Source organism: Salmo salar, chromosome ssa14 (assembly GCF_905237065.1).
Source record: "Salmo salar chromosome ssa14, Ssal_v3.1, whole genome shotgun sequence".
In the NCBI taxonomy this organism is placed as follows: domain Eukaryota; kingdom Metazoa; phylum Chordata; class Actinopteri; order Salmoniformes; family Salmonidae; genus Salmo; species Salmo salar.
Genome location: NC_059455.1, coordinates 46,827,679 through 46,855,629, shown reverse-complemented (window position 1 = coordinate 46,855,629; position 27,951 = coordinate 46,827,679). Strand labels below are relative to the sequence as shown.

Here is a 27,951-nt window from a genome sequence, read left to right as displayed (position 1 = left end):
TTTGAGCCAGTAAAGGGGGCTTTACTATTCTTGGGTAACGGAATGACTTTAGCTTCCCTCCAGGCCTGAGGGCACACACTCTCTAGTAGGCTTAAATTGAAGATGTTTACAGGAAGCCAAAAGATAAAAACATCTTATTGCTCGCAAATAGTTACCATCCGAGAACGCTCAAAAGTTTACCAATAAGCCAACTTTATTATATACGCCGAATCTGTAGTACTGACAAAGAGTATTTATTCAAAACAAACAGAAAGTATGTTTCCGCCAAAGAAATTACCTAAAAGATTGGCTGCAACGTGCCAATGAAAAGGTGAAGGATGTTAATAGAAATCACCTCTTCACAAAGCACGTTAGAACAACAAAACCTTCCTCAGTGAATTGTGCTCTGATGACAAACTTCATCAACTCTCCGGTGATTAAGCACCACCATGTTATCTCGTCAGACAAATCTTTAAATGGTGCCTCCCAACACCCCCCTCTATTTACGAACAAACGGTTAACCTCTACAGGATTGGTGTCCCCCCCGCGGGACGGTTGAGCTAACGTGCGCTAATGTGATAAGCATGAGGTTGTAAGTAACAAGAACATTTCCCAGGACATAGACATATCTGATATGGACAGAAAACGTACCCTTATTGTTAATCTAACTGCACTGTCCAATATACAGTAGCTATTACAGTGAAAGAATACCATGCTATTGTTTGAGGAGAGTGCACAGTTATGAACTTGAAAATGTATCAATAAACCAATTAGGCACATTTGGGCAGACTTGATGCAACATTTTGAACAGAAACGCAATAGTTTATTGGATCAGTCTAAAACTTTGCATATACACTGCTGCCATCTAGTGGCCAAAATCGAAATTGTGCCTAACCTGGAATAATACATTATGGCCTTTCTCTTGCATTTCAAAGATTATCTTTTTTTTATAACGTATGCTTTTTTTCTTTGTATTATCTTTTACCAGATCTAATGTGTTATATTCTCCTACATTAATTTCACATTTCCACAAACTTCAAAGTGTTTCCTTTCAAATTGTATCAAGAATATGCATATCTTTGCTTCAGGTTCTGAGCTACATGCAATTAGATTTGGGTATATCATTTTAGGCGAAAATTTAAAAAAAGGGTCCGATCCTTAGGTAAACGAGTAGGTGCACTCCTGCAATAAGTAATGACAGAAAGGGCACCAAATCAAACTCCTTGTTAAGTCCACATGGGTGTAGTGTGCATAATGTAAAAAAATCCAAAGAACTCTCTACAGCAGAGTTCTTTCAATATTGCCACCTCTACGTTTAGCCCAAACCTTTTCTATACCAATACACTAAGTCATCAGTTCAATGGCCCGCTTCCATAAAATGTCAACAGGAGAGGCGAATCACAGAGCTTAATGTTGCTGAGTCGTTCATTAAGACAGATTGTCAGTCTCCGCGTTGTCTGACCAACGTAAAATTAACAAACATTTTTAACTAACAAATTACACGAGTTGTAGGTTAAACAGGAGTTTAGATTATATTTATGGTTGATAATGATCTGCTTCCACCATACGTTTACAGAAAGCACAACTTCTACACGCAAAGTTACCTTTTATGAATTACTGTTTTTTTGGGAGTATGAATGTTAGCTAACTATAGTTTATAATCGTAGGTATCTTATAACGAGATCACAATGAAGAACCTTGAGACGCTGATGACATCAGCCTCCTTTATACCTGGAGCTAACATACGTCCTTCCTCTTGATATTTCTCCTGCTGTTGTCCTTATCTTATCTGTTTGCACTTTATAAGATCTGATAACAGTCAGATCACAATGCGTCATCTACACCTGTCTAAAATTGTGGGCACAATCAGAACAAAGGACGCATGTTAGAACCAGGTGTAAATGGGGCTTAGGCTGAAACGTTTGTCAATCTAAGCACCCCATAATGAACAAAATACTAAACAGAAACCTTGAATCTCTCTTTTTTTTGTGTGCAGACCAGCTACACATACATTGACATCCTGATACGAACACATCCTTAGTTAATTAAAATGGTCCCATAAAACAGCTGAGAAAGTGAATATCAACAAAACCTACGAGTATTGATGAGATTCCTTCCTTCCTATGTCTCTGCAATTCATTTTCTGACGCAGGATCCGTATTATGCAGATGAACAGGATGAAGTTTACCTGGGTTTGGGAATGAAAGAGGCCTACCATTTAATTCATGTAATGTTGAGTTGTATATAATATGTCAATCATCGGCTTGATCCAGTGTGTGTGTGTGTGTGTGTGTGTGTGTGTGTGTGTGTGTGTGTGTGTGTGTGTGTGTGTGTGTGTGTGTGTGTGTGTGTGTGTGTGTGTGTGTGTGTGTGTGTGTGTGTGTGTGTGTGTGCGTGCGTGACACACCAGTATGGTCAGTAATATTGGCATTTTGATGATCCACCAGGGATGGTCGTTAATAATGTCCCAACACCTATAGAGGACAGAGGGAGGAGCAGAAGCAGAGGATGAAGGATGTCACCAACACACACACACACACATTATTTAGATACTAATGGATACATACAAAGTTAAGGCCCAAGGCAAAACCCTCTATACCATTTTATAATTCAAAATGACCAAAATGTGTATCATTGTAAAAAACAAATCATTCAATAAAATATTAAATTGTACATGGATTTTTGTCAAGGTTATACTTGCCTATTGTAGAGTACACTACAATGTAAAGTCCTCCTAATGGCCTCCATAGAGACCAACCATTCATCACCACAGGAAATTCATGGCAGGTAACATTGCTACAATGCTACGGTGGCCATGTAATGTGAAATGTGGCATTGGCAGTTTATAATAATTATTTGTCTAACAAAGTCATACCTTGGTTCTATGAATTTAATAATTGGGCACTGCAGTACACCCTTAAAAAAAGTATCCCAGGGATATAAAAATATCAAAATATACATGTACAGTGCTTGCAGAAAGTATTCTAACCCATTTACTTTTCCACATTTTGTTGTCTTACAGTCTGAATTTAAAATAAATACAATTGAGATGTTGTGTCTCTGATCTACACACAACACCCCATATTATCACAGTGGAATTTTGTTTATAGAATTTGTTTTCAATGTATAAAAAAAAAAAAAAGCGAAAATGTCTTGCGTCAATAAGTATTCAACCCGTTTGTTATGGCAAGCCTAAATAAGTTCAGGAGTAAAAATGTGCTCAACAGAACAACTATAACTCATATGACCCATGTCGTCCAAAAAAGTTATACTTTTGAATCATCTGTCCATAGAACATTCTTCCAAGAGTCTTGATGATCATCCAGGTTGCAACGATGTGCGCTGAAAGTCAGGAAGCAAGTTCAGGGAGTGTGTGTTTTAATAAATAAACACAAAATAATACAAAATAAGAAACACGAACAACGCACAGACATGACACAGGAACAGAAACAATAACACCTGGGAAAGGAACCAAAGGGAGTGACCTATATAGGGAAGGTAATCAAGGAGGTTATGGAGTCCAGGTGAGTCTGATGACGCGCAGGTGTGCGTAACGACGGTGACAGGTGTGCACCATAATGAGCAGCCTGGTGACCTAGAGGCCGGAGAGGCAGCACACATGCGTCGGGGAGAGGATACTGTCACGCCTCCAGCCGCAGGACGCCAACCAAAATGACGATCCAAGGGATCAGGAGAGGACCGGTCACCTCTGCTCAGGAAACCTGTCAATCCGGCTGAGACGCAGGAGCATGGTGACCTAGAGCGCTGGAGAGAGAGCATACGTGATGGTACCCCCTCCCTGGCGCGTTCGGCTCCAGCCGCAGGACACCAACCAAAGGAACGATTCTGGGGATCAGGAGCGGACCGGTAACCCCTGCTGATGCGCGGGAACCTGACAGACCGGCTGAGGCAGGGGAGCCTGGTGAGCCGGTGGAAGCAGGAGAGCCCGGCGATCCGGCAAAGGCATGAAAGCCCTACGAGACGGCTGAGGCAGGGGAGCCTGGCAATCCGGCTGAGGCATGAGAGCCGGTGGAAGCAGGGGAGCCTGGCGATCCGGCTGAGGAATGAGAGCCTGGCGAGCTGGCGGAGGCAGGGGAACCTGGCGATCTGTCTGAGGCATGAGAACCTGTAGCGGCTCCCGGACCTGACATCATTCCCACCAAGAGAAAAACAAATCCCTGATGCTTCCCTTAGGTGAGCCATTATTCTGTAACGATGTGCGCTGAAAGTCGGGAAGCAAGTTCAGGGAGCGAGTGTTTTAATAACACAACATGAACAACGCACAGACGTGACACAGCAACAATAACGCCTGGGAAAGGAACCAAATGGAGTGACATATATAGGGAAGGTAATCAGGAAGGTGATGGAGTCCAGGTGAGTCTGCGATGCGCAGGTGCGCGTAACGATGGTGACAGGTGTGCGCCATAATGAGCAGCTTGGTGACCTAGAGGCCTGAGAGGGAGCACACGTGACACAAGTGCTTCTTGGCAAACTTGAGTCAAGCTTTTGGATGACATGGGTCTTATTATGCCTGGCGAAAACCAAACACTGCATTCCACAGTAAGAATCTCATACCAACGGTCAAGCATGGTGGTGGTAGTGTGATGGTTTGGAAATGCTTTGCTGCCTTGTGACCTGGACGACTTGCCTTAATAGAAGGAACCATGAATTCTGCTCTGTGTCAGTGAATTCTACAGGAGAATATCAGGGCATCTGTCTGTGAGCTGAAGCTGAAGTGCAGCTGGGTCATGCAGTAAGACAATGATCCAAAGCACACAATCAAGTCCAAATGAAAATGGCTAAAAAGCAACACACTTGAAGTTTTGGAATGGCCTAGTCAAAGTCCAGACCTAATCCCAATTGAGATGTTGTGACAGGACTTGAAATGAGCAGTTCATGCTTGAAAACCCACAAATGTCGCTGAGTTAAAGCAGTTCTGCATGCAAGAGTGGGCCAAAATTCCTCCACAGCGATGTGAGAGACTGATCAACAACTACAGGAAGCATTTGGTTCAGTCAGTACAGCTACAGTAAATTCCTCCACAGCGATATGAGAGACTGGTCAACAACTACAGGAAGCATTTGGTTGCAGTCAGTGCAGCTAAAGGTGGCACAACCAGTTATTGAGTGAAAGGAGGCAATTACTTTTTCACACAGGGTAATTGAGTGTTGCATAACTTTGTAAATTAAATTAAATATGTATCAATTTTATTTGTTTTTGTAAACTCAGGTTCCCTTTATTTTTTAGGTTTTGGTTGAAGATCTGAAAACATTCAGAATCAAAACTATGCAAAAATAGGGGTCAAATACGGCACTGTATGTACAGTACCAATCAAAAGTTTGGACACACCTACCAATTCCAGGGGTTTTCTTTATTTTTACTCATTTCTACATTGTAGAATAATAGTGAAGACATCAAAACTATGAAATAACACATATGGAAGTAACCATGTAGTAACCAAAAAAAGTGTTAAACAAATAAAAAATATATTTTATATTTGAGAATCTTCAAAGTAGCTACCCTTTGCCTTGATGACAGCTTTGCACACTCTTGGCATTCTCTCAACCGGTGTCATGAGGTAGTCACCTGGAATGCAATTCAATTAACAGGTGTGCCTTGTTAAAAGTTAATTTGTGGGATTTCTTTCGTTCTCAATGTGTTTGAGCCAATCAGTTGTGTTGTGACAACGTAAGGGTGGTACACAGAAGACAGCCCTATTTGGTAAAAGACCAAGTCCATATTATGACAAGAACAGCTCAAATAAGCAAAGAGAAACGACAGTCCATCATTACTTTAAGACATGATGGTCAGTCAAAGTGGAACATTTCAAGAACTTTGAAAGTTTCTGCAAGTGCAGTCGCAAAAACCATCAAGCGCTATGATGAAACTGGCTCTAATGAGGACCGCCACAGTAATGGAAGTCCCAGAGTTACCTCTGCTGCAGAGGATACATTCATTAGAGTTACCAGCCTCAGGAATTGCAGCCCAAATAAATGCTTCACAGATTTCAAGTAACAGACACATCTTAACATCAACTGTTCAGAGGAGACTGCGTAAATCAGGCCTTCATGGTCGAATTAATAAGAGAATGGAGAATGGAACGAGAATGGAATTAGTCTCATTTGAACACTTTGTATTCAGGACAAAAGGTTAATTGCTTTGCCGTTTCTTTTTCTTTTCAGTATTACTTCAGTGCCTTGTTGCAAACACGATGTTTCCTTTTTTTCACTCTGTCAATTAGATTAGTATTTTGGAGTAACTACAATGTTGTTGATCCATCCTCACTGTTTTAAAGTCATCATTGACCTAATGGTGAAATCCCTGAGAGTTTCCTTCCTCTCCGGATGTCTGTATATTTGTAGTGACTGGGTGTATTGATACACCATCCAAAATGTAATGAATAACTTTACCATGTTCAAAGGGATATTCAATGTCTGCTACCATTCACTGCTCGACTGAGGGACCTTACAGATAATTGTATGTGTGGGGTAAAGAGATTTTTTTTTAAAGTATGTTAAATACTATTATTGCAACTTATCATGTGACTCGTTAAGCACATTTGTATTCCTGAACTTTTTAAAGTCTTGCCATAACAAAGGGTTTGAATACTTATTAACAGAAGACATTTCAGCTTTTAATTTTTAATGAATTTGTAACAAATTCCTAAAAACATAATTCCACTTTTACATTATTGGATTTTGTGTGTAGGCTAGTGATTCAAATCTAAATTGAATCAATTTTAAATTCAGACTGTAACACAACAACATGTGGAAAAACTCAAGTGGTGTGAATACTTTCTGAGGGCACTGTATATATAAGAAATATACCATTCTTTGTCCCTTAAGGCAGGGTTTCCTAAACTTGGTCCAGTGGCCCTCCCTGGTTGCACGTTTTGATTTTTGCCCTAGCACTGTGTCTGTACCCGTTAAAGTACAACTTTTTTTTTTCTGAGTGTACGAGAAAGTGCAGTAGAATGTTTGCCATAGGTTCATATTTTATTATAGTAAATGGACAGCATTTTCTGTGAGTGTTTCATGGATGGACTACTTGCATACATTCGTTGGCTGTTGAGATACATTTTCAATTGCAATGTGGAACACAGCGTCACAGGATATTCAAAACACTAACACAAACAAACTAACAAAATAACAGTGAACTTACCCAGAGTGTTTTAAATAAGCCTTTGTAATAACCCAAGCTGTGATAAAAATAGTTGGGGCCCCTGTGAATATCAGAGAACAAACAACAACAAAAAAATGGTCAATAAACTGTGTGAGTTCACTTTTGAAAAAGTTATTGCCAAGAGATTATGATAAAGGTATCTGTGTCATGAGGCATGCAGATAAAGCATAACACCGTAGGTGTATGAGCCTCAGTCACTGTTCCAGCCGGCTACCACCCGGTACTCTACCCTGCACCTTAGAGACTGCTGCCCTGTGAACATACTCATTGAACACTGGTCACTTTAATAATGTTTCCATACTGTTTCACCCACTTTGAGTGTGAAAAACCCAGCAGCGTTGCAGTTCTTGACACACTCAAACCGATGCGACTGGCACCTACTACCAAACCCCGTTCAAAAGCACTTCAATCTTTTGTCTTGCCCATTCACCCTCTGAATGGCACACATACACAATCCATGTCTCAAATGCCCAAAGGCTTAAAAATCCTTCTTAAACCGGTCTCCTCCCCTTCATCTACACTGATTTGAAGTGGATTTAACAAGTGACATCACTAATAAGGGATCATAGCTTTCATCTGGATTCAACTGGTCAGTCTATGTCATGGAATGAGCATGTGTTCATAATGTTTTGTACACTCAGTGTATCTATATTTATACTCCGGTCTCTGATATTGCTCGTTCTGATATTTATACATTTTTCTGGATTATGTGTGTGTATAGTTTATTATTATTATTATTATTATTATTATTATTATTATTATTATTATTATTATTGCTCTGATTGAGCTATTAAAAGCATAAACCTTGATTTGATTTAAATATTAATTTGTTTGGTCCAGTCTGACACAATGTTCAAACACAACGCTATCAACTCAATACATCACTTTTCAAACACAACGTTAACAATGATATTCTAACACAAGTACATGACATTTCAATCAGTCTAATAGAAAGAAAAAAAACAAGCAACCAGCATGACATTCTACATTTACTTTTCAGATTACTGCTCTGTAAGTAAATACTTAAAAAAACAAGGATCTCCAGTTAGGGACACTCATATTCTTGATTATCTCTGGAGTGTTTTTTGTTGTTGTTTTTAATCCAGAAATGGACAGCATGCCTTTTACTTCAAAAAATCTTCTTCAAATCCTGTAAATATATGGTCACACTGCCATTTTGGTTATCAGTGATCAGGTGTGGATGAGTAAGGCACAGGATGTTTTAAGTATGCTCATAGAACACAAGCATCTGGAAACGATAGAGTTACTCTTTAGAAGTAATATTAATCTAATGTATAATCAGTGTTTTTTCAAAATCGTGCTAGCCTTATCCAAGTACAAGTAAAAAAACATTGACATATGGTGTCTTCTTAAAAACAAAATGGCCTGAATAAAATGAAATAAAAAATTCACAGCCAAACATTGCATATAATCCTAATGGGATTAAAGACACAGTTGGAGGTATGTTACAGTGACACCTACCCCAGCCAATCAGAATGTACCACCAGAAGTACTTCCTCTCGGAGAAGAAGGAGACAGCCAATAGGGTGTGGACGTAAAGGCCTTCGACCAATAGCCAGAAGTAGCTGGTCATGATGCCATACTGGAAGAAGACAACCCCTGCCTTACATCCCACCTACGGAGAGAGAGCACAGTATCAACATGGAAATTGCAGAATCGCATTAGTGGAAATGTTGGGGGTTCTCAGGGCAGGCCTGTGAATGGACAAAGCCATCGATAATGTGACAGCATTCATTCCTATGTCAAGACTCAATAACGCATTGAAGTTAAATTAAGTCGGTTAGGATGGTGTTTTATGGAGAGATAACATGCGCAGTTTGAGCTACTCCAGAAAGTAATGTTGGAGGCTAGCTCATTGCTCTCTCATTGAGTATTTCAAGTTAAAGACCAACCGGGGTACTGCAGGCTGCCATTATCATCTAAATTACCCTTATTACTTCTTTGTGAGATTTTAAAATAATCGGTTCCAGGACATACGTCTGGTGAATTAGAAGCAATTTTTGGTACCATGATTGTCTTCTCAAAATGTTTTTATTTACACAAAGATTGACCACAAAGATCGCCATTTTTCCATTCACTTTAATGGATGCAGGCTAACAATGTCTGCAGTACTGTGGTCGGCCTTTAACTTCCGTGACTTCAATGAGAGGAGCCAGTCATTCTTCCCTGGTTTGAGTCATGTTGGGGACAATTTTAGGATTTTAGCTAACCCTAACCCTTTTCCTAATCTTAACCTAATTATCTTGTTCTCCTAACCTGCTACGAAAAGTCACTTCTGCAAATCAAATCAAACTTTATTTGTCACATGCGCCGAATACAACAAGTGTAGACCTTACCGTGAAATGCTTGCACTTCTTGTATTCAGTGTGTGACAAATAAAGGTTGATTTGATTTGCAAAAGTGACTTTTCATAGCAGGTTAGGAGAATTTACCCAAGAGAATTAAGGCACCGATCTAGTCAAAGGTGGCAGATCTGCACAGGTTCTGAATAACATGATACTCCATGCAAGTTAGTCAGAATATTGAGAAGGAAAACCTTGATAGCACTTTTTATTTAACCCTTATTTTACCAGGTAAGTTGACTGAGAACACATTCTCATGTACAGCAACGACCTGGGGAATAGTTACATGGGAGAAGATAAATGAGCCAATTGTAAGCATGGGATGATTAGGTGACTGTATGAGGGACAATTTGGGAATTTAGCCAGGACACCAGGGTTACCCTTATGATAAGTGTCATGGGGATCTTTAGTGATGACAGAGAGTCAGGACACCCATTTTAACATCCCTTCTGAAAGACAGCACCCTACACAGGGCAATGTCCCCAATCACTGCCCTGGGGCATTGGGATATTTGTTTTAGACCAGAGGAAAGGGTGCCTTCTACTGGCCCTCCAACACCACTTCCAGCAGCCTTCTGGTCTCCCATCCAGGGATCAACCAGGACCAGCCCTGCTAAGCTTCAGAAACAAACCAGCAGTGAGATTCAGGGTGGTTTGCTGCTGGGTTACCGACACCATACAGCAGGCGTCCCATTTTCTCAGTCTATTTATAAACATTCAATCCCTAGATAATCAAACAATATACATTTCAAACTAACTGTCGTTCTATAAAACCAACACTGTAATGTTAGATTAGATAGTGGTTATGAGCTATCATAACGAGTTTACATGTCTCCTCTTTAAGCTGTTTCTGAGGGTCCCTCTCTATATACAATATGTCTCCCCTAAGAGTCCTGTACAAACTGTTTCTAAGGGCTGTCTACATGTCAGATTAGATCAGTGTTTCTCAATCGTGGTCCTGGGGAGCCAAAGGGGTATACCTTTTTGTTATTGCCCTAGTATTCACACACTTGAATACTAATACCAGGGTGGCAGGTAGCCTAGTGGTTAGAGTGTTGGCCTAGTAACCGAAAGGTTGCAAGATTGAATCCCCGAGCTAGCAATGTAAAAATCTGTCGTTCTGCCCCTGAACAAGGCAATTAACCCACTGTTCCCCGGTAGGCCGTCATTGAAAATAAGAATTTGTTCTTAACTGACTTGCCTAGTTAAATAAAGGTAAAAAAAAAAAATCAGCTCATCATGAAGCCTTTCGATTAGAATCAGGTGTATGAGTTCTAGAACAATAACACAAAAAGTGCACCTCTTTGGGTCCCCAGGATTGAGAAACACTGCATTAGATAGTGGTTACTATGACTATGAAATATGGTGACCCTTGTATAACGTCAACACTACTACATGTCTTTTCTCCTGTGAACGTCTTCCACAACTGTCTCCTAAAGGTTTGTCTTCAAACATGTCTTCCGTGAGGGTACCAGCTGTGTTTACCCCCCTTGTTAATGTACAGTATATATCATGGAGCAAGCACTCCAATGGAGGACAGTCTGCTCAGAGTGTCATTAAATACACAGCCAGCCCTTAGACATCAAACCATCCGTCACACTTTAAGCTAATAAACATAGACCAAAGGTACGTACAGTGCCTTCAGAAAGTATTCATACCCCTTGACTTATTCCACATTTTTGTTGTGTTACATCCTGAATCATTTTTTAAAATTAAATTTGGTGTTTTTTTCACACCCTTCTACACACAATACCCCATAATGACAAAGTGAAAACATGATTTTAGATTTTCTTTCAAGTTTATTGAAAAATGACATTCAGAAATATCAAATTTACGTAAGTTTTCACAACCCTGAAAATATTTTTGGAATATTTTGATCCTGTACAGGCTTCCTTCTTTTCACTCTGTAATTTAGGTTAGTGTTGTGGAGTAACTACAATGTTGTTGATCCATCAGTTTTCTCCTAGCACAGCCATTAAACTCAGTAACTGTTTTAAAGTCACCCTTGGCCTCATGGTGAAACCCCTGAGCGCTTTCCTTCCTTTCCTTCCTCTCCGGCATCTGAGTTAGGAAGGGCGCCTGTATCTTTTCAGTGAGTGTGTGTATTGATACACCATCCGAAGTGTAGTTAATAACTTCATTATATTCAAAGGGATATTCAATTATTTTTTTTATTTTTTTTTTACCAATCTACCAATGGGTGTCCTTTTTTGCGAGGCATTGGAAAACATCCCTGGTCTTTGTGGTTGAAACTGTGTTTGAAATTCACTGTTTGAATGAGGGACCTTACATATAATTGTATATGTGTGGTACAGAGACGAGGTAGTCATTCAAAAATCATGTTAAACACTATTATTGCACACAGAATGAGTCCATGCAACTTATTTTGTGACTTGTTAAGCAGATGTTTACTCCTGAACTTATTTAACTTGCCATAACAAAGGCGTTGAATACTTATTGACTCATTTTTTATTAATCTGTAAAAAAATGTGTAGACCAGTGACCAAAAAAATAAACTTAATTTAATCAATTTTAAATTAAGGCTGTAACACAACAATATGTGGAAAAAGTCAAGGGGTGTGAATACTTTCTGAAGGCACTGTATGTATGACATGTATACCATTGCTGAGTAACAAAACCTAGCCATACTGCCAGCCACGACCTTGCAGATCTGAGAGGATTGTATAAGTGGAATCATTAAGGATTACACCCATTCTGAGAGCAAGCCTGCATTTATAAATTCTGCTAATATCCCTCCAATCCCAGAACACCTAGAGTTGCTAGGAAGTAGATAGTCGGCAGGGGGGCTAGGGGATCGATTTAGTTCATTCAGAATATACGTTATGTTGCTCTAGTCCCTTTTCATTCAACATAAGACACCAATAGTATGGTTAAGAGTTAATTAGTTCTTCTGGATTTGCAGCTGTTGCAGAGTTTACTGACTGCACTTGTAAAACTTTCAATGTGATTCAAAGCCAAGCCAGCCCTCCTCTGTCTCTCAGCCAGGCAGCTCACCACACCGCTAGTCACTTCTGAGTGTTTAGCAAACAGGAACTCTCCCTAACATCCTGTTACATGACATCATTAGGGAACACTCTCCAAAGAGTCGACAAACACTGTTACACCCTGTATGCTATAAACGAGACCTGGAAAGCAACACTCAATTCAAAACTAAACCCAGGAAGGAACACAAAGCTTTAAAGGCAACAGCACTCTGTTTGAGTAATGAATCAAATGAGAGAGAGAGAGAGAGAGAGAGAGAGAGAGAGGCAGGCTTGTGACAGCTGACTGGGGCCTCTAAGACAAGCATGTTAACATATTGTTGATTTTTTTTTTTACCTTTATTTAACCAGGTAGGCTAGTTGAGAACAAGTTCTCATTTGCAACTGCGACCTGGCCAAGATAAAGCATAGCAATTCGACACGTACAACAACACAGAGTTACACATGGAATAAAGAAACATACAATCAATAATACAGTAGAAAAAAGAAAAGAAAAAGTCTATATATAGTGAGTGCAAATGAGGTAAGATAAGGGAGCTAAGGCGATAAATAGGCCATGGTGGCGAAGTAATTACAATATGGCAATTAAACACTGGAATGGTAGATGTGCAGAAGATGAATGTGCAAGTAGAGATACTGGGGTGCAAAGGAGCAAGATAAATAAATAAATACAGTAGGGGATGAGGTAAGTAGATAGATGGGCTGTTTACAGACGGACTATGTACAAATGCAGTGATCTGTGAGCTGCTCTGACAGCTGGTGCTTAAAGTTAGTGAGGGAGATATGTAATCAGTAATCAAGGAAAGTATCCAACAAACAAGTGTTTACATTCTAGCCCCTCCCTCTAAACAAGGTGAAGCATTCTGTCCTTACTGTGTTGTTGAACCCCTCCCTCTAAACAAGGTGAAGCATTCTGTAGTTACTGTGTTGTTGAATCCCTCCCTCTAAACAAGGTGAAGCATTCTGTAGTTACTGTGTTGTTGAACCCCTCCCTCTAAACAAGGTGAAGCATTCTGTAGTTACTGTGTTGTTGAATCCCTCCCTCTAAACAAGGTGAAGCATTCTGTAGTTACTGTGTTGTTGAATCCCTCCCTCTAAACAAGGTGAAGCATTCTGTAGTTACTGTGTTGTTGAACCCCTCCCTCTAAACAAGGTGAAGCATTCTGTAGTTACTGTGTTGTTGAACCCCTCCCTCTAAACAAGGTGAAGCATTCTGTAGTTACTGTGTTGTTGAACCCCTCCCTCTAAACAAGGTGAAGCATTCTGTAGTTACTGTGTTGTTGAATCCCTCCCTCTAAACAAGGTGAAGCATTCTGTAGTTACTGTGTTGTTGAACCCCTCCCTCTAAACAAGGTGAAGCATTCTGTAGTTACTGTGTTGTTGAATCCCTCCCTCTAAACAAGGTGAAGCATTCTGTAGTTACTGTGTTGTTGAATCCCTCCCTCTAAACAAGGTGAAGCATTCTGTAGTTACTGTGTTGTTGAACCCCTCCCTCTAAACAAGGTGAAGCATTCTGTAGTTACTGTGTTGTTGAACCCCTCCCTCTAAACAAGGTGAAGCATTCTGTAGTTACTGTGTTGTTGAACCCCTCCCTCTAAACAAGGTGAAGCATTCTGTAGTTACTGTGTTGTTGAATCCCTCCCTCTAAACAAGGTGAAGCATTCTGTAGTTACTGTGTTGTTGAATCCCTCCCTCTAAACAAGGTGAAGCATTCTGTAGTTACTGTGTTGTTGAACCCCTCCCTCTAAACAAGGTGAAGCATTCTGTAGTTACTGTGTTGTTGAACCCCTCCCTCTAAACAAGGTGAAGCATTCTGTAGTTACTGTGTTGTTGAATCCCTCCCTCTAAACAAGGTGAAGCATTCTGTAGTTACTGTGTTGTTGAACCCCTCCCTCTAAACAAGGTGAAGCATTCTGTAGTTACTGTGTTGTTGAATCCCTCCCTCTAAACAAGGTGAAGCATTCTGTAGTTACTGTGTTGTTGAACCCCTCCCTCTAAACAAGGTGAAGCATTCTGCAGTTACTGTGTTGTTGAACCCCTCCCTCTAAACAAGGTGAAGCATTCTGTAGTTACTGTGTTGTTGAACCCCTCCCTCTAAACAAGGTGAAGCATTCTGTAGTTACTGTGTTGTTGAATCCCTCCCTCTAAACAAGGTGAAGCATTCTGTAGTTACTGTGTTGTTGAACCCCTCCCTCTAAACAAGGTGAAGCATTCTGCAGTTACTGTGTTGTTGAATCCCTCCCTCTAAACAAGGTGAAGCATTCTGTAGTTACTGTGTTGTTGAATCCCTCCCTCTAAAAGAGGGTGCAGCTCAATATTAGGAAGGTGTTTCCTAACGTGTTGTACACTCACTGTACGTACATTACTTTCAAGTATTTAATTTGCGCAGCTTAAGTATTAGACATGTTCAATTTTGACCCAGGTCTCTATGGTAACAAGTAGCACAACAAAACAACATGGACTCACAGTTTCAGGTTGACAGTCGGACTCCCCGACTTCGTATAAAACCACATCTTTGATAAACACGGCAATGGCTTTCAGTATGAACGCCACAAACAGGTTCATGTGGATGTAGTTTCTGGTGCAGTGCAACTTCCTGTTGAACAACATTACAAATATGCATATCAGTTTATAGCAGTTATATCACATTTATTTGATCATATCATCCTATTTTATTTCCTTTTACATTTATTACAGGACTACATTTTTGACAGACATTAGACAACTATACTGCCCTACTAAGGAAAAAGGGCAATAACTGCTCATTTGGTCTAAAATGAGTTAACGTCATTTTTTTGATACATTAAATACATGCTTAATCATGTGGACAAGTATCCTGCCTCTATTGTATTGTGTTTTGGAGAAAATTAGGGGTCATGTTAGCAGTAACTGCATAAAGTTACTGTGAAACCAAGGTAAATAAAAAGCCATTTTTCTCAGTTAAAAGCTATGAGCAGTTACTGCCTTTCTGCTTGGTATGACAGTATAGTACTACCACCGTGACCAAACATTTCCAAAACCAAGGTATTCAGGCATTATTTGATAAGGCAGCATGTCCGTCATGCTTCCCTTCATTTTCTTTGTGTTATAGGTATTATACAAATGGAATACCACCTCTGAGTAACATTTCCAAAACCACTTATAATACTGTACATTTGATAATATGTTGTCCTGTTTATTCCCTTCAATACTACCACTGTGACTAACATTTCCCAGACTTAAGTCTTCATGTTGGCAAATATTGTATTGTATTGTAAGAGCCTCTAACAGAAGTGATAATCAGATTGGGGTTCAAACTATAAGAACCTATAACAGAAGTGACGATCAGATTGGGGTTAAAACTATAAGAACCTATAACAGAAGTGATAATCAGATGGGGGTTAAAACTATAAGAACAAATAACAGAAGTGACGATCAGATTAGGGTTAAAATGATCAGAGCCTCTAACAGAAGTGTTGATCAGATTGGGGTTAAAACTATAAGAACATATAACAGAAGTGATGATCAGATTTGGGTTAAAACTATAAGAACAAATAACAGAAGTGTTGATCAGATTTGGGTTAAAACTATAAGAACATATAACAGAAGTGACGATCAGATTTGGGTTAAAACTATAAGAACATATAACAGAAGTGACGATCAGATTTGGGTTAAAACTATAAGAACATATAACAGAAGTGATAATCAGATGGGGGTTAAAACTATAAGAACAAATAACAGAAGTGACGATCAGATTAGGGTTAAAATGATCAGAGCCTCTAACAGAAGTGTTGATCAGATTGGGGTTAAAACTATAAGAACATATAACAGAAGTGATGATCAGATTTGGGTTAAAACTATAAGAACATATAACAGAAGTGACGATCAGATTTGGGTTAAAACTATAAGAACATATAACAGAAGTGATAATCAGATGGGGGTTAAAACTATAAGAACAAATAACAGAAGTGACGATCAGATTAGGGTTAAAATGATCAGAGCCTCTAACAGAAGTGTTGATCAGATTGGGGTTAAAACTATAAGAACATATAACAGAAATGACGATCAGATTTGGGTTAAAACTATAAGAACATATAACAGAAGTGATGATCAGATTTGGGTTAAAACTATAAGAACATATAACAGAAGTGACGATCAGATTTGGGTTAAAACTATAAGAACATATAACAGAAGTGATAATCAGATGGGGGTTAAAACTATAAGAACAAATAACAGAAGTGACGATCAGATTAGGGTTAAAATGATCAGAGCCTCTAACAGAAGTGTTGATCAGATTGGGGTTAAAACTATAAGAACATATAACAGAAGTGACGATCAGATTTGGGTTAAAACTATAAGAACATATAACAGAAGTGACGATCAGATTTGGGTTAAAACTATAAGAACATATAACAGAAGTGACGATCAGATTTGGGTTAAAACTATAAGAACATATAACAGAAGTGTTGATCAGATTGGGGTTAAAACTATAAGAACCTGTAACAGAAATGACGATCAGATTGGGGTTCAAATGATCAGAGCATAGTGGGTGTAAAAGTGTGGTGACAGACAAGGCAGCTTCCCCTGTTGTCAGAGTATTGTGTCACAAAGTCTACTTTATATAAACAACACTGTGTGTTCCGTACACCTGTGATGCTCTGACCCTCCAAACTGTTGCTCAGGCCAGAAATATGTTAGTTAGGGGCATCTGCCATTGCATCGTAAGACCCCTTGGAGTAAACACATCACTCACTGTTTACCAAGACAAACACACACACACACACACACACACACACACACACACACACACACACACAGTTAAATGAAGTGTGTGATGCTTTAAAAGGCCTACTGGGAAGCCAGGCCACTTAACCTTTAATTAATGATCAGAACTCTGTCATTCTCTGTCTTCCTCTCCCCCCTCCTCAGCCCTCCTCTTACCCTTCCTCTCACCCCTCTTCTCATCCTTCCTCTCAGTGTGTGAGTGTCTTTGTGTGTGTACCACAGGATCACTTACAGTAGTGAAGTTTATGACAGGATATGTCCTTTTGTTAACCACTCCAGTGTGTTTGAGAGATGGTACAACGCCACATTATGGCATTTAGAAAACCTGTTCTACCCAGGTGTCGTAGTGTTAAATGGGGTGTAGAAGACACCATAAAATCATCATCAAACTGACCAAAAGGACATACTGTGCAATGCTGCCTGTGTAAAAGAGGCAGGGGTTATCGTCCCAAAGCTTGAATGAGCTAGCTGTAAGAGATTCTTCTGCATAACGTGCCATAACTAAGGGATAAACGCACCTGTTCTGTATATTAATAATGGACGATGCAAGGTAATGTACAGAACGGAGGTGTTTATCCTGCTTATACTACAGTAATGTAGAGAACGCAGGTGTTTGTCCCATTTATACTACAGTAACGTAGAGAACGGAGGTGTTTATCCCGCTTATACCACAGTAATGTAGAGAACTGAGGTGTTTATCCCGTTTATACCACAGTAATGTAGAGAACGGAGGGGTTTATCCCGCTTATACTACAGTAATGTAGAGAACGGAGGGGTTTATCCCGCTTAAACTACAGTAATGTGGAGAACGGAGGTGTTTATCCCGCTTATACTACAGTAATGTAGAGAACGGAGGTGTTTATCCCGCTTATACCACAGTAATGTAGAGAACGGAGGGGTTTATCCCGCTTAAACCAGAGTAATGTGGAGAACGGAGGTGTTTATCCCGCTTATACTACAGTAATGTAGAGAACGGACGGGTTTATCCCGCTTATACTACAGTAATGTAGAGAACGGAGGTGTATATCCCGATTATACCACAGTAATGTAGAAACGGAGGTGTTTATCCCGCTTATACCACAGTAATGTAGAGAACGGAGGGGTTTATCCCGCTTATACTACAGTAATGTAGAGAATGGAGGTGTTTATCCCGCTTATACCACAGTAATGTAGAGAACGGAGGCGTTTATCCCGCTTATACCACAGTAATGTAGAGAACGGAGGGGTTTATCCCGCTTATACTACAGTAATGTAGAGAACGGAGGTGTTTATCCCGTTTATACCACAGTTGCCAAAGAAAACAATACTAACATTTGTTTGTTGATGGTTTCATTTATATAAGGAAAATCATGCTCTCTCATCTTTTGGTTGCTAGAGACGCGACCCAGCCTTCAGTTCGCTTAGTTTGATATGTATGGATGTGACCCAGTAGTTAGTTTGATATGTATGGATGTGACCCAGTCGTTAGTTTGATATGTATGGATGTGACCCAGTCGTTAGTTTGATATGTATGGATGTGACCAGGTAGTTAGTTTGATATGTATGGATGTGACCCAGTCCTTAGTTTGATATTTATGGATGTGACCCAGTCGTTAGTTTGATATGTATGGATGTGACCCAGTCGTTAGTTTGATATGTATGGATGTGACCCAGTCGTTAGTTTGATATGTATGGATGTGACCCAGTCGTTAGTTTGATATGTATGGATGTGACCCAGTCGTTAGTTTGATATGTATGGATGTGACCCAGTCGTTAGTTTGATATTTATGGATGTGACCCAGTAGTTAGTTTGATATGTATGGATGTGACCCAGTCGTTAGTTTGATATGTATGGATGTGACCCAGTCGTTAGTTTGATATGTATGGATGTGACCCAGTAGTTAGTTTGATATGTATGGATGTGACCCAGTAGTTAGTTTGATATTTATGGACGTGACCCAGTAGTTAGTTTGATATTTATGGATGTGACCCAGTCGTTAGTTTGATATTTATGGATGTAACCCAGTAGTTAGTTTGATATTTATGGATGTGACCCAGTCGTTAGTTTGATATTTATGGACGTGACCCAGTAGTTAGTTTGATATTTATGGATGTGACCCAGTCGTTAGTTTGATATTTATGGACGTGACCCAGTAGTTAGTTTGATATTTATGGATGTGACCCAGTCGTTAGTTTGATATGTATGGATGTGACCCAGTAGTTAGTTTGATATTTATGGATGTGACCCAGTAGTTAGTTTGATATTTATGGATGTGACCCAGTCCTTAGTTTGATATTTATGGACGTGTCCCAGTAGTTAGTTTGATATTTATGGATGTGACCCAGTCGTTAGTTTGATATGTATGGATGTGACCCAGTCTTTAGTTTGATATTTATGGATGTGACCCAGTAGTTAGTTTGATATGTATGGACGTGACCCAGTCCTTAGTTTGATATTTATGGATGTGACCCAGTCGTTAGTTCGATATACGTACGGACGTGACTGTTATGATGTGCGCTGAGAGTTGGAAGCAAGTTCAGGGAGTGAGTGTTTTAATAAATTAACGGAAGATAATACAAAACAAGAAACTCAAACAGCACACAGACATGAAACAGAAACAATGACGCCTGGGGAAGGAACCAAAATGAGTGACACATATAGGGCAGGTAATCAAGGAGGTGATGGAGTCCAGGTGAGTGTCATTAATGCGCGATGGTGACAGTTGTGCGCCATAACGAGCAGCCTGGTGACCTAGAGGCCGGAGGGGGAGCACACATCACACATGAGGCTGACCCAGTCGTTACTTTGATTAGTTCGATATTTACGGACGTGACCCAGTCATTAGTTTGATATTTCTGGACGTGACCCATTTGTTACTTCGATATTTATTGACTTGATCCAGTCATTAGTTCAATATTTATGGACGTGACCCAGTCCTTAGTTTGATTAGTACGATATTTACGGACATGACCCAGTCTTTAGTTATATTTATGGATGTGACCCAGTCGTTAGTTATATTTATGGACGTGACCCAGTCGTTAGTTATATTTATGGATGTGACCCAGTCGTTAGTTATATTTATGGACGTGACCCAGTCGTTAGTTATATTTATGGACGTGACCCAGTCGTTAGTTATATTTATGGACGTGACCCAGTCTTTAGTTATATTTATGGACGTGACCCAGTCGTTAGTTATATTTATGGACGTGACCCAGTCGTTAGTTTGATATGTATGGACGTGACCCAGTCTTTAGTTATATTTATGGACGTGACCCAGTCGTTAGTTTGATATGTATGGACGTGACCCAGTCTTTAGTTATATTTATGGACGTGACCCAGTCGTTAGTTTGATATTTATGGACGTGACCCAGTCCTTAGTTCGATATTTATGGACGTGACCCAGTCCTTAGTTCGATATTTATGGACGTGACCCAGTCCTTAGTTCGATATTTATGGACGTGACCCAGTCCTTAGTTTGATATTTATGAACATGACCCAGTCGTTAGTTTGATACTTATGGATGTGACCCAGTCGTTAGGTTGATATTTCTGGATGTGACCCAGTCGTTAGTTTGATATGTATGGATGTGACCCAGTAGTTAGTTTGATATGTATGGACGTGACCCAGTCATTAGTTTGATATGTATGGACGTGACCCAGTAGTTAGTTTGATACTTATGGATGTGACCCAGTCGTTAGTTTGATATTTATGGACGTGACCCAGTCGTTATTCCGATATTTATGTATGTGACCCAGTCGTTAGTTTGATATTTATGGACGTGACTGTCAGAGACGGCCCACAGTCCGGAGCCGGCAGAGACGGCCCACAGTCCGGAGCCGGCAGAGACGGCCCACAGTCCGGAGCCGGCAGAGACGGCCCACAGTCCGGAGCCGGCAGAGGCGGCCCACAGTCCGGAGCCGGCAGAGGCGGCCCACAGTCCGGAGCCTGCAGAGACGGCCCACAGTCTGGAGCCTGCAGAGATGCTCCTCAGCCCTCAGTCTCCGGCGACGCTCCTCAGCCCTGAGTCTCCGGCGACGCTCCACAGCCCTGAGTCTCCGGCGACGCTCCTCAGCCCTGAGTCTCCGGCGACGCTCCTCAGCCCTGAGTCTCCGGCGACGCTCCTCAGCCCTGAGTCTCCGGCGACGCTCCTCAGCCCTGAGTCTCCGGCGACGCTCCTCAGCCCTGAGTCTCCGGCGACGCTCCGAGGTCTCCGGCGACGCACCTCAGCCCGAGGTCTCCAGCGAAGCACCTCAGCCCAGAACTTCAGCAGTGGTCTACAGCCCTGAGCCTTCAGCGGGGGTGGGCTGGTTAGAATGGGGACTAAGGCCGGAGCCAGAGCCACCTCCATAGTTGGAGGATTGGGGGGGGTGTAGCACGGGAGCCGTCATTGACAGTGGCCACTCTCCCTTCCCTCCCTTTAAGTTTGGGGTTATTTTTGTGGGGTTTTTGTGTTTAGGTGCATTCGGGGTCTGCACCTTTGGGGGCGATACTGTCATGTCCTGACCAGTAAAAGGGGTTATTTGTTATTGTAGTTTGGTCAGGGCATGGCAGGGGGTGTTTGTTTTGTGTGGTTCGGGTTTTTTGGTTTATGTTCTACATTTTCTATTTCTATGTTTTTATCAAGTTTTTCTATTTCTATGTTGGGGTTTTGGTAGGACCTCCAATTAGAGGGAGCTGGTTGTCGTTGCCTCTAATTGGAGGCCATATTTAAGTGGGTTAGTTTTCTCTTGTGTTTGTGGGTGGTTGTTTCCTGTTTAGTCTGTACACCTTACGGGACTGTTTTCGGCGTTTGTTTTGTTTAAGTGTTTTACCTTTAATAAATAAGAAGATGAGCACTTTACCTGCTGCATTTTGGTCCACTCCTTACGACGAACGTTACAACGTGACCCATTTGTTACTTTGATATTTATTGACTTGACCCAGTCGTTAGTCCGATATTTATGGACGTGACCCAGTCATTAGTTTTATATTTATTGACTTGACCCAGTCGTTATTCCGATATTAATGAACGTGACCCAGCAGTTAGTTTGATATTTATGGAAGTGACCCAGTAGTTAGTTTGATATTTATGGAAGTGACCCAGTAGTTAGTTTGATATTTATGGAAGTGACCCAGTAGTTAGTTTGATATTTATGGAAGTGACCCAGTGGTTAGTTTTATTAGTTCGATATTTATGGATGTGACCCAATCATTTGTTCTTTATGTTCCGTTGCAATTTTCGCTGGCAATGTTCTTATCCCTCGCTTGCTAGCTAGCCAGCTAGCTACAGCTAATACAGTCACGACCTCTGCAGACAGAATAACAGCAATGTAGCTGTTTTCTATTGACAGTCATTTGGATACATCCATAACAATGAGCTGATGATGCCCTATTTAGACTGGCACAGCTAGAAGTCAGGACACGCAACAGATCAGGTCATTGCAGCACGGCTGGTCCTTAGATGTACACAGAGAGCTAACATTAGTTAGGTCATCTATAAGTCTATGCTAGGTAAAGCTCCGCCTTATCTCAGTTCACTGGTCACGATAACAACACTCACCCGTAGCACACGTTCCAGCAGGTATATATCTCACTGATCATCCCCAAAGCCAACACCTCATTTGGCCGCCTTTCCTTCCAGTTCTCTGCTGCCAGTGACTGGAATGAATTGCAAAAATCACTGAAGTTGGAGACTTTTATTTCCCTCACCAACTTTAAACGTCAGCTATCTGAGCAGCTAACCGATCGCTGTAGCTGTACATAGTCCATCTGTAAATTGCCCACCCAATCTACCTACCTCATCCCCAAACTGTTTTTATTTTATTTACTTTTCTGCTCTTTTGCACACCAGTATTTCTACTTGCACATCATCATATGCTCATTTATCACTCCAGTGTTGATCTGCTAAATTGTAATTATTCGCTCCTATGGACTATTTTTTGCTTACCTCGTTATGCCTTTGCACACACTGTATATAGAATTTCTTTTTTTTCTACTGTGTCATTGACTTGTTTATTGTGTTATTGGCTTGTTTATTGTTCACTCCATGTGTAACTCTGTGTTGTTGTCTGTGTCACACTGCTTTGCTTTATCTTGGCCAGGTCGCAGTTGTAAATGAAAACTTGTTCTCAACTAGCCTACCTGGTTAAATAAAGGTGTAATAAAATAATAAAACATTTAAAAAAAATGTATAATATGCATGTCAATCCCTCAAAGTGGAGGAGAGACTTCATCACTTATTGTATTAATGAGAGGTATTGTCACGTTGAGCAGAGCACTGAGCTGTCTGTTTGAATTACTGGCACACAGCTCGGACACCCATGCATACCCCACAAGACATACCACCAGAAACCTCTTCACAGTCCCCAAGTCCAGCACAGACTATGAGAGGTGCAAAGTACTACATAAAGCAATGACTATATGGAACTCTATTCCACATCAATTAACTCATGCCAGCAGTAAAATTAGATTAAAAAACAGATAAAAATACACCTTATGGAACAGTGGGGACTCTGAAGCAACACAAGCATAGGCACAGACACATGCATACACACACACGATAACATACGCACTATACACACGCGTACACATGGATTTTGTGTAGATATGTGGTAGTAGAGTAGGGGTCTGAGGACACACACTTAATTTGTTGGGAAATATGTTGTGAATGTATTGTAATGTCTTAAAAGTTGTATAGCCATAATAAATACAAAATACAAACACTGGTCGTTAAGAGGAGATCGCATTGCATATCAAAACACAAGGCTAGAAGCTAGCAAAATAGTTTGTGCTATCAAACCTGCCAATTTGACAACCGAATTCAAAAATATCAGTTGCTGAAAACAGCTGGTCAAACTAGAAACATGTGGGAGGGTTTGACAGCATAACACCACTAAACTAGAAACATGTGGGAGGATTTGACAGCATAGCGCCACTAAACTAGAAACATGTGGGAGGGTTTGACAGCATAGCGCCACTAAACTAGAAACATGTGGGAGGATTTACCAGCATAGCGCCACTAAACTAGAAGCATGTGGAAGGATTTAACAGCACAGAGCCACTAAACAAGAAACATGTGGGAGGATTTGACAGCATTGTGCCACTAAACTATAAACATGTGAGAGAATTTGACTGTAATGCGCCACTAAACTATAAACATGTGGGAGGATTTGATAGCACAGTGCCACTAAACTAGAAACATGTGGGAGGATTTGACAGCATATCGTCACTAAACTAGAAACATGTGGGAGGATTTGACAGCATAGCACCACAAAACTAGAAACATGTGGGAGGATTTGACAGCATAGCACCACTAAACTAGAAACATGTGGGAGGATTTGACCACATAGCGCCACTAAACTAGAAACATGTGGGAGAATTTGACAGCATAGCATCACCAAACTAGAAACATGTGGGAGGATTTGACAGCATTGCTCCACTAAACTAGAAACATGTGGGAGGATTTGACAGCATTGCTCCACTAAACTAGAAACATGTGGGAGTATTTGACAGCATAGCGCCACTAAAATAAAAACATTTGGGAGGATTTGACAGCATAGCGCAACTAAACTAGAAACATGTGGGAAGATTTGACAGCATAGCGACACTAAACTAGAAACATAAGGGAGGATTTGACAGCATAGCGCAACTAAACTAGAAACATGTGGGAGGATTTGACAGCATTGTGCCACTAAACTATAAACATGTGGGAGGATTTGACAGTAATGTGCCACTAAACTATAAACATGTGGGAGGATTTGATAGCGTAGCGCAACTAAACTAGAAACATGTGGGAGGATTTGACAGCATAGTGCCACTAAACTAGAAACATGTGGGAGGATTTGACAGCATAGCATCACCAAACTAGAAACATGTGGGAGGATTTGACAGCATTGCTCCACTAAACTAGAAACATGTGGGAGGATTTGACACCATTGCTCCACTAAACTAGAAACATGTGGGAGTATTTGACGGCATAGCGCCACTAAAATAAAAACATTTGGGAGGATTTGACAGCATAGCGCAACTAAACTAGAAACATGTGGGAAGATTTGACAGCATAGCGACACTAAACTAGAAACATAAGGGAGGATTTGACAGCATAGCGCAACTAAACTAGAAACATGTGGGAGGATTTGACAGCATTGTGCCACTAAACTATAAACATGTGGGAGGATTTGACAGTAATGTGCCAATAAACTATAAACATGTGGGAGGATTTGATAGCATAGCGCAACTAAACTAGAAACATGTGGGAAGATTTGACAGCATAGCGACACTAAACTAGAACATAAGGGAGGATTTGACAGCATAGCGCAACTAAACTAGAAACATGTGGGAGGATTTGACAGCATTGTGCCACTAAACTATAAACATGTGGGAGGATTTGACAGTAATGTGCCACTAAACTATAAACATGTGGGAGGATTTGATAGCATAGCGCAACTAAACTAGAAACATGTGGGAGGTTTTTGACAGCATAGTGCCACTAAACTAGAAACATGTGGGAGGATTTTGACAGCATAGCGCCACTAAACTAGAAGAATGTGGGAGGATTTGTCAACATAGTGCCACTAAACTAGAAGAATGTGGGAGGATTTGACAACATAGTGCCACTAAACTAGAAACATGTGGGAGGATTTGACAGCATAACGCCACTAAACTAGAAACATGTGGGAGTATTTGACCACATAGCGCCACTAAACTAGAAGAATGTGGGAGGATTTGTCAACATAGTGACACTAAACTAGAAGAATGTGGGAGGATTTGTCAACATAGTGACACTAAACTAGAAGAATGTGGGAGGAATTTAACAACATAGTGACACTAAACTATAAACATGTGGTTGGATTTGACAGCATTGCTGTCATAAGTATCTTCGTCTTCTGACGATAATGCGAAATCGTCATCGGAAAAGGTAGACCAATACGCAGCAGGTGTGCAGTTGTTCATTTTGAACATTTAATTAAATCAACACGAATACAAAAACAACAAACAAGAAAACGAACGATAAACTGACAGTCTGGCTAGCATAGGCTCAACACAGAACAATCACCCACAAATCACACACACAAACACACCCTAATATATGGGACTCTCAATCAAAGGCAGATAGACAACACCTGCCTTCAACTGAGAGTCCCAACCCCAATTAACCAAACATAGAAACACACACACCAGACTAACCATAGAATACAACCACATAGACCATCAACCAAAAACCCAGAAATACTAAATCAAACACCCTTTACACAAACACACCACCCCGAACCACATAAAACAAATACCCTCTGCCACGTCCTGACCAAACTACAAAAACAATTAACCTTATACTGGCCAGGACGTGACAGTACCCCCCCCCTTAAAGGTGCTACCCCAGAAGCACCTTAAAAAATAACCCCAAGCAACACCAACATTTTTTTTTCCCCTTTTCTAAAGGGAGGGAAGGGAGGGTGGCTGCCGTCAACGACGGCACTGTGCTACACCCCCCCTCCCCAACCCACCTATTTCTGGAGGTGGCTCTGGTTCCGGCCGTTCCAGGCTGTCGGGCCACTCTGGCATCGCCGAGGGGCAGTCGGGCCAGTCTGGCATCGCCGGGGGGCAGTCGGGGCAGTCTGGCAGTTCGGGACAGTCTGGGCAGTCTGGCAATTCGGGACAGTCTGGGCAGTCTGGCAATTCGGGACAGTCTGGGCAGTCTGGCAATTCGGGACAGTCTGGGCAGTCTGGCAATTCGGGACAGTCGGGCCACTCGGGCCACTCCGGCAGTTCAGGGCAGTCTGGCCACACCGGCAGTTCAGGGCAGTCTGGCCACTCCGGCAGTTCAGGGCAGTCTGGCCACTCCGGCAGTTCAGGGCAGTCTGGCCACTCCGGCAGTTCAGGGCAGTCTGGCCACTCCGGCAGTTCAGGGCAGTCTGGCCACTCCGGCAGTTCAGGGCAGTCTGGCCACTCCGGCAGTTCAGGGCAGTCTGGCCACTCCGGCAGTTCAGCGCAGTCTGGCCACTCCGGCAGTTCAGCGCAGTCTGGCCACTCCCGCAGTTCAGCGCAGTCTGGCCACTCCCGCAGTTCAGCGCAGTCTGACCTCTCTGGCGACTGTTGACTGGCGGGCAGCTCTGACGACTGTTGACTGGCGGGCAGCTCTGACGACTGTTGACTGGCGGGCAGCTCTGACGACTGTTGACTGGCGGGCAGCTCTGGTGACGACTGTTGACTGGCGGGCAGCTCTGGTGACGACTGTTGACTGGCGGGCAGCTCTGGTGACGACTGTTGACTGGCGGGCAGCTCTGGTGACGACTGTTGACTGGTGGGCAGCTCTGGTGACGACTGTTGACTGGCGGGCAGCTCTGGTGACGACTGTTGACTGGCAGGCAGCTCTGGTGACGACTGTTGACTGGCGGGCAGCTCTGGTGACGACTGTTGACTGGCGGGCAGCTCTGGTGACGACTGTTGACTGGCGGGCAGCTCTGGTGACGACTGTTGACTGGCGGGCAGCTCTGGTGACGACTGTTGACTGGCGGGCAGCTCTGACGACTGTTGACTGGCGGGCAGCTCTGGACAGGTGAGACCCACTGGAGGCCTATTCCTGGGAGGTGGCACAGGACGGACCAGGATGGGGAGACCCACTGGAGGCCTGGTCCGAGGAGGAGGCACAGGATAAACCGGGCTGTGGGGGAGCACTGGAGTTCTGGTACGGACACACTTTACCC

The 27,951-nt window shown here is 41.7% G+C and overlaps 1 protein-coding gene across 2 annotated transcripts in view; it reads right to left on the bottom strand.

The window, feature by feature from the left end:
• The window catches only part of LOC106569811 (vasoactive intestinal polypeptide receptor), a 103,152-nt gene that overhangs the window by 13,933 nt on the left and 61,268 nt on the right, over positions 1–27,951 (bottom strand). For both annotated transcript variants that reach the window (XM_014141442.2, XM_014141443.2), the window contains exons 6-10: positions 14,992–15,121; positions 8,644–8,797; positions 7,141–7,201; positions 2,387–2,453; positions 2,076–2,167 (exon numbers count right to left, since the gene is read on the bottom strand). In XM_014141442.2, coding sequence (XP_013996917.1) covers positions 2,076–2,167; positions 2,387–2,453; positions 7,141–7,201; positions 8,644–8,797; positions 14,992–15,121 — 504 coding nt within the window. The remainder of the gene's footprint in view (positions 1–2,075; positions 2,168–2,386; positions 2,454–7,140; positions 7,202–8,643; positions 8,798–14,991; positions 15,122–27,951) is intronic.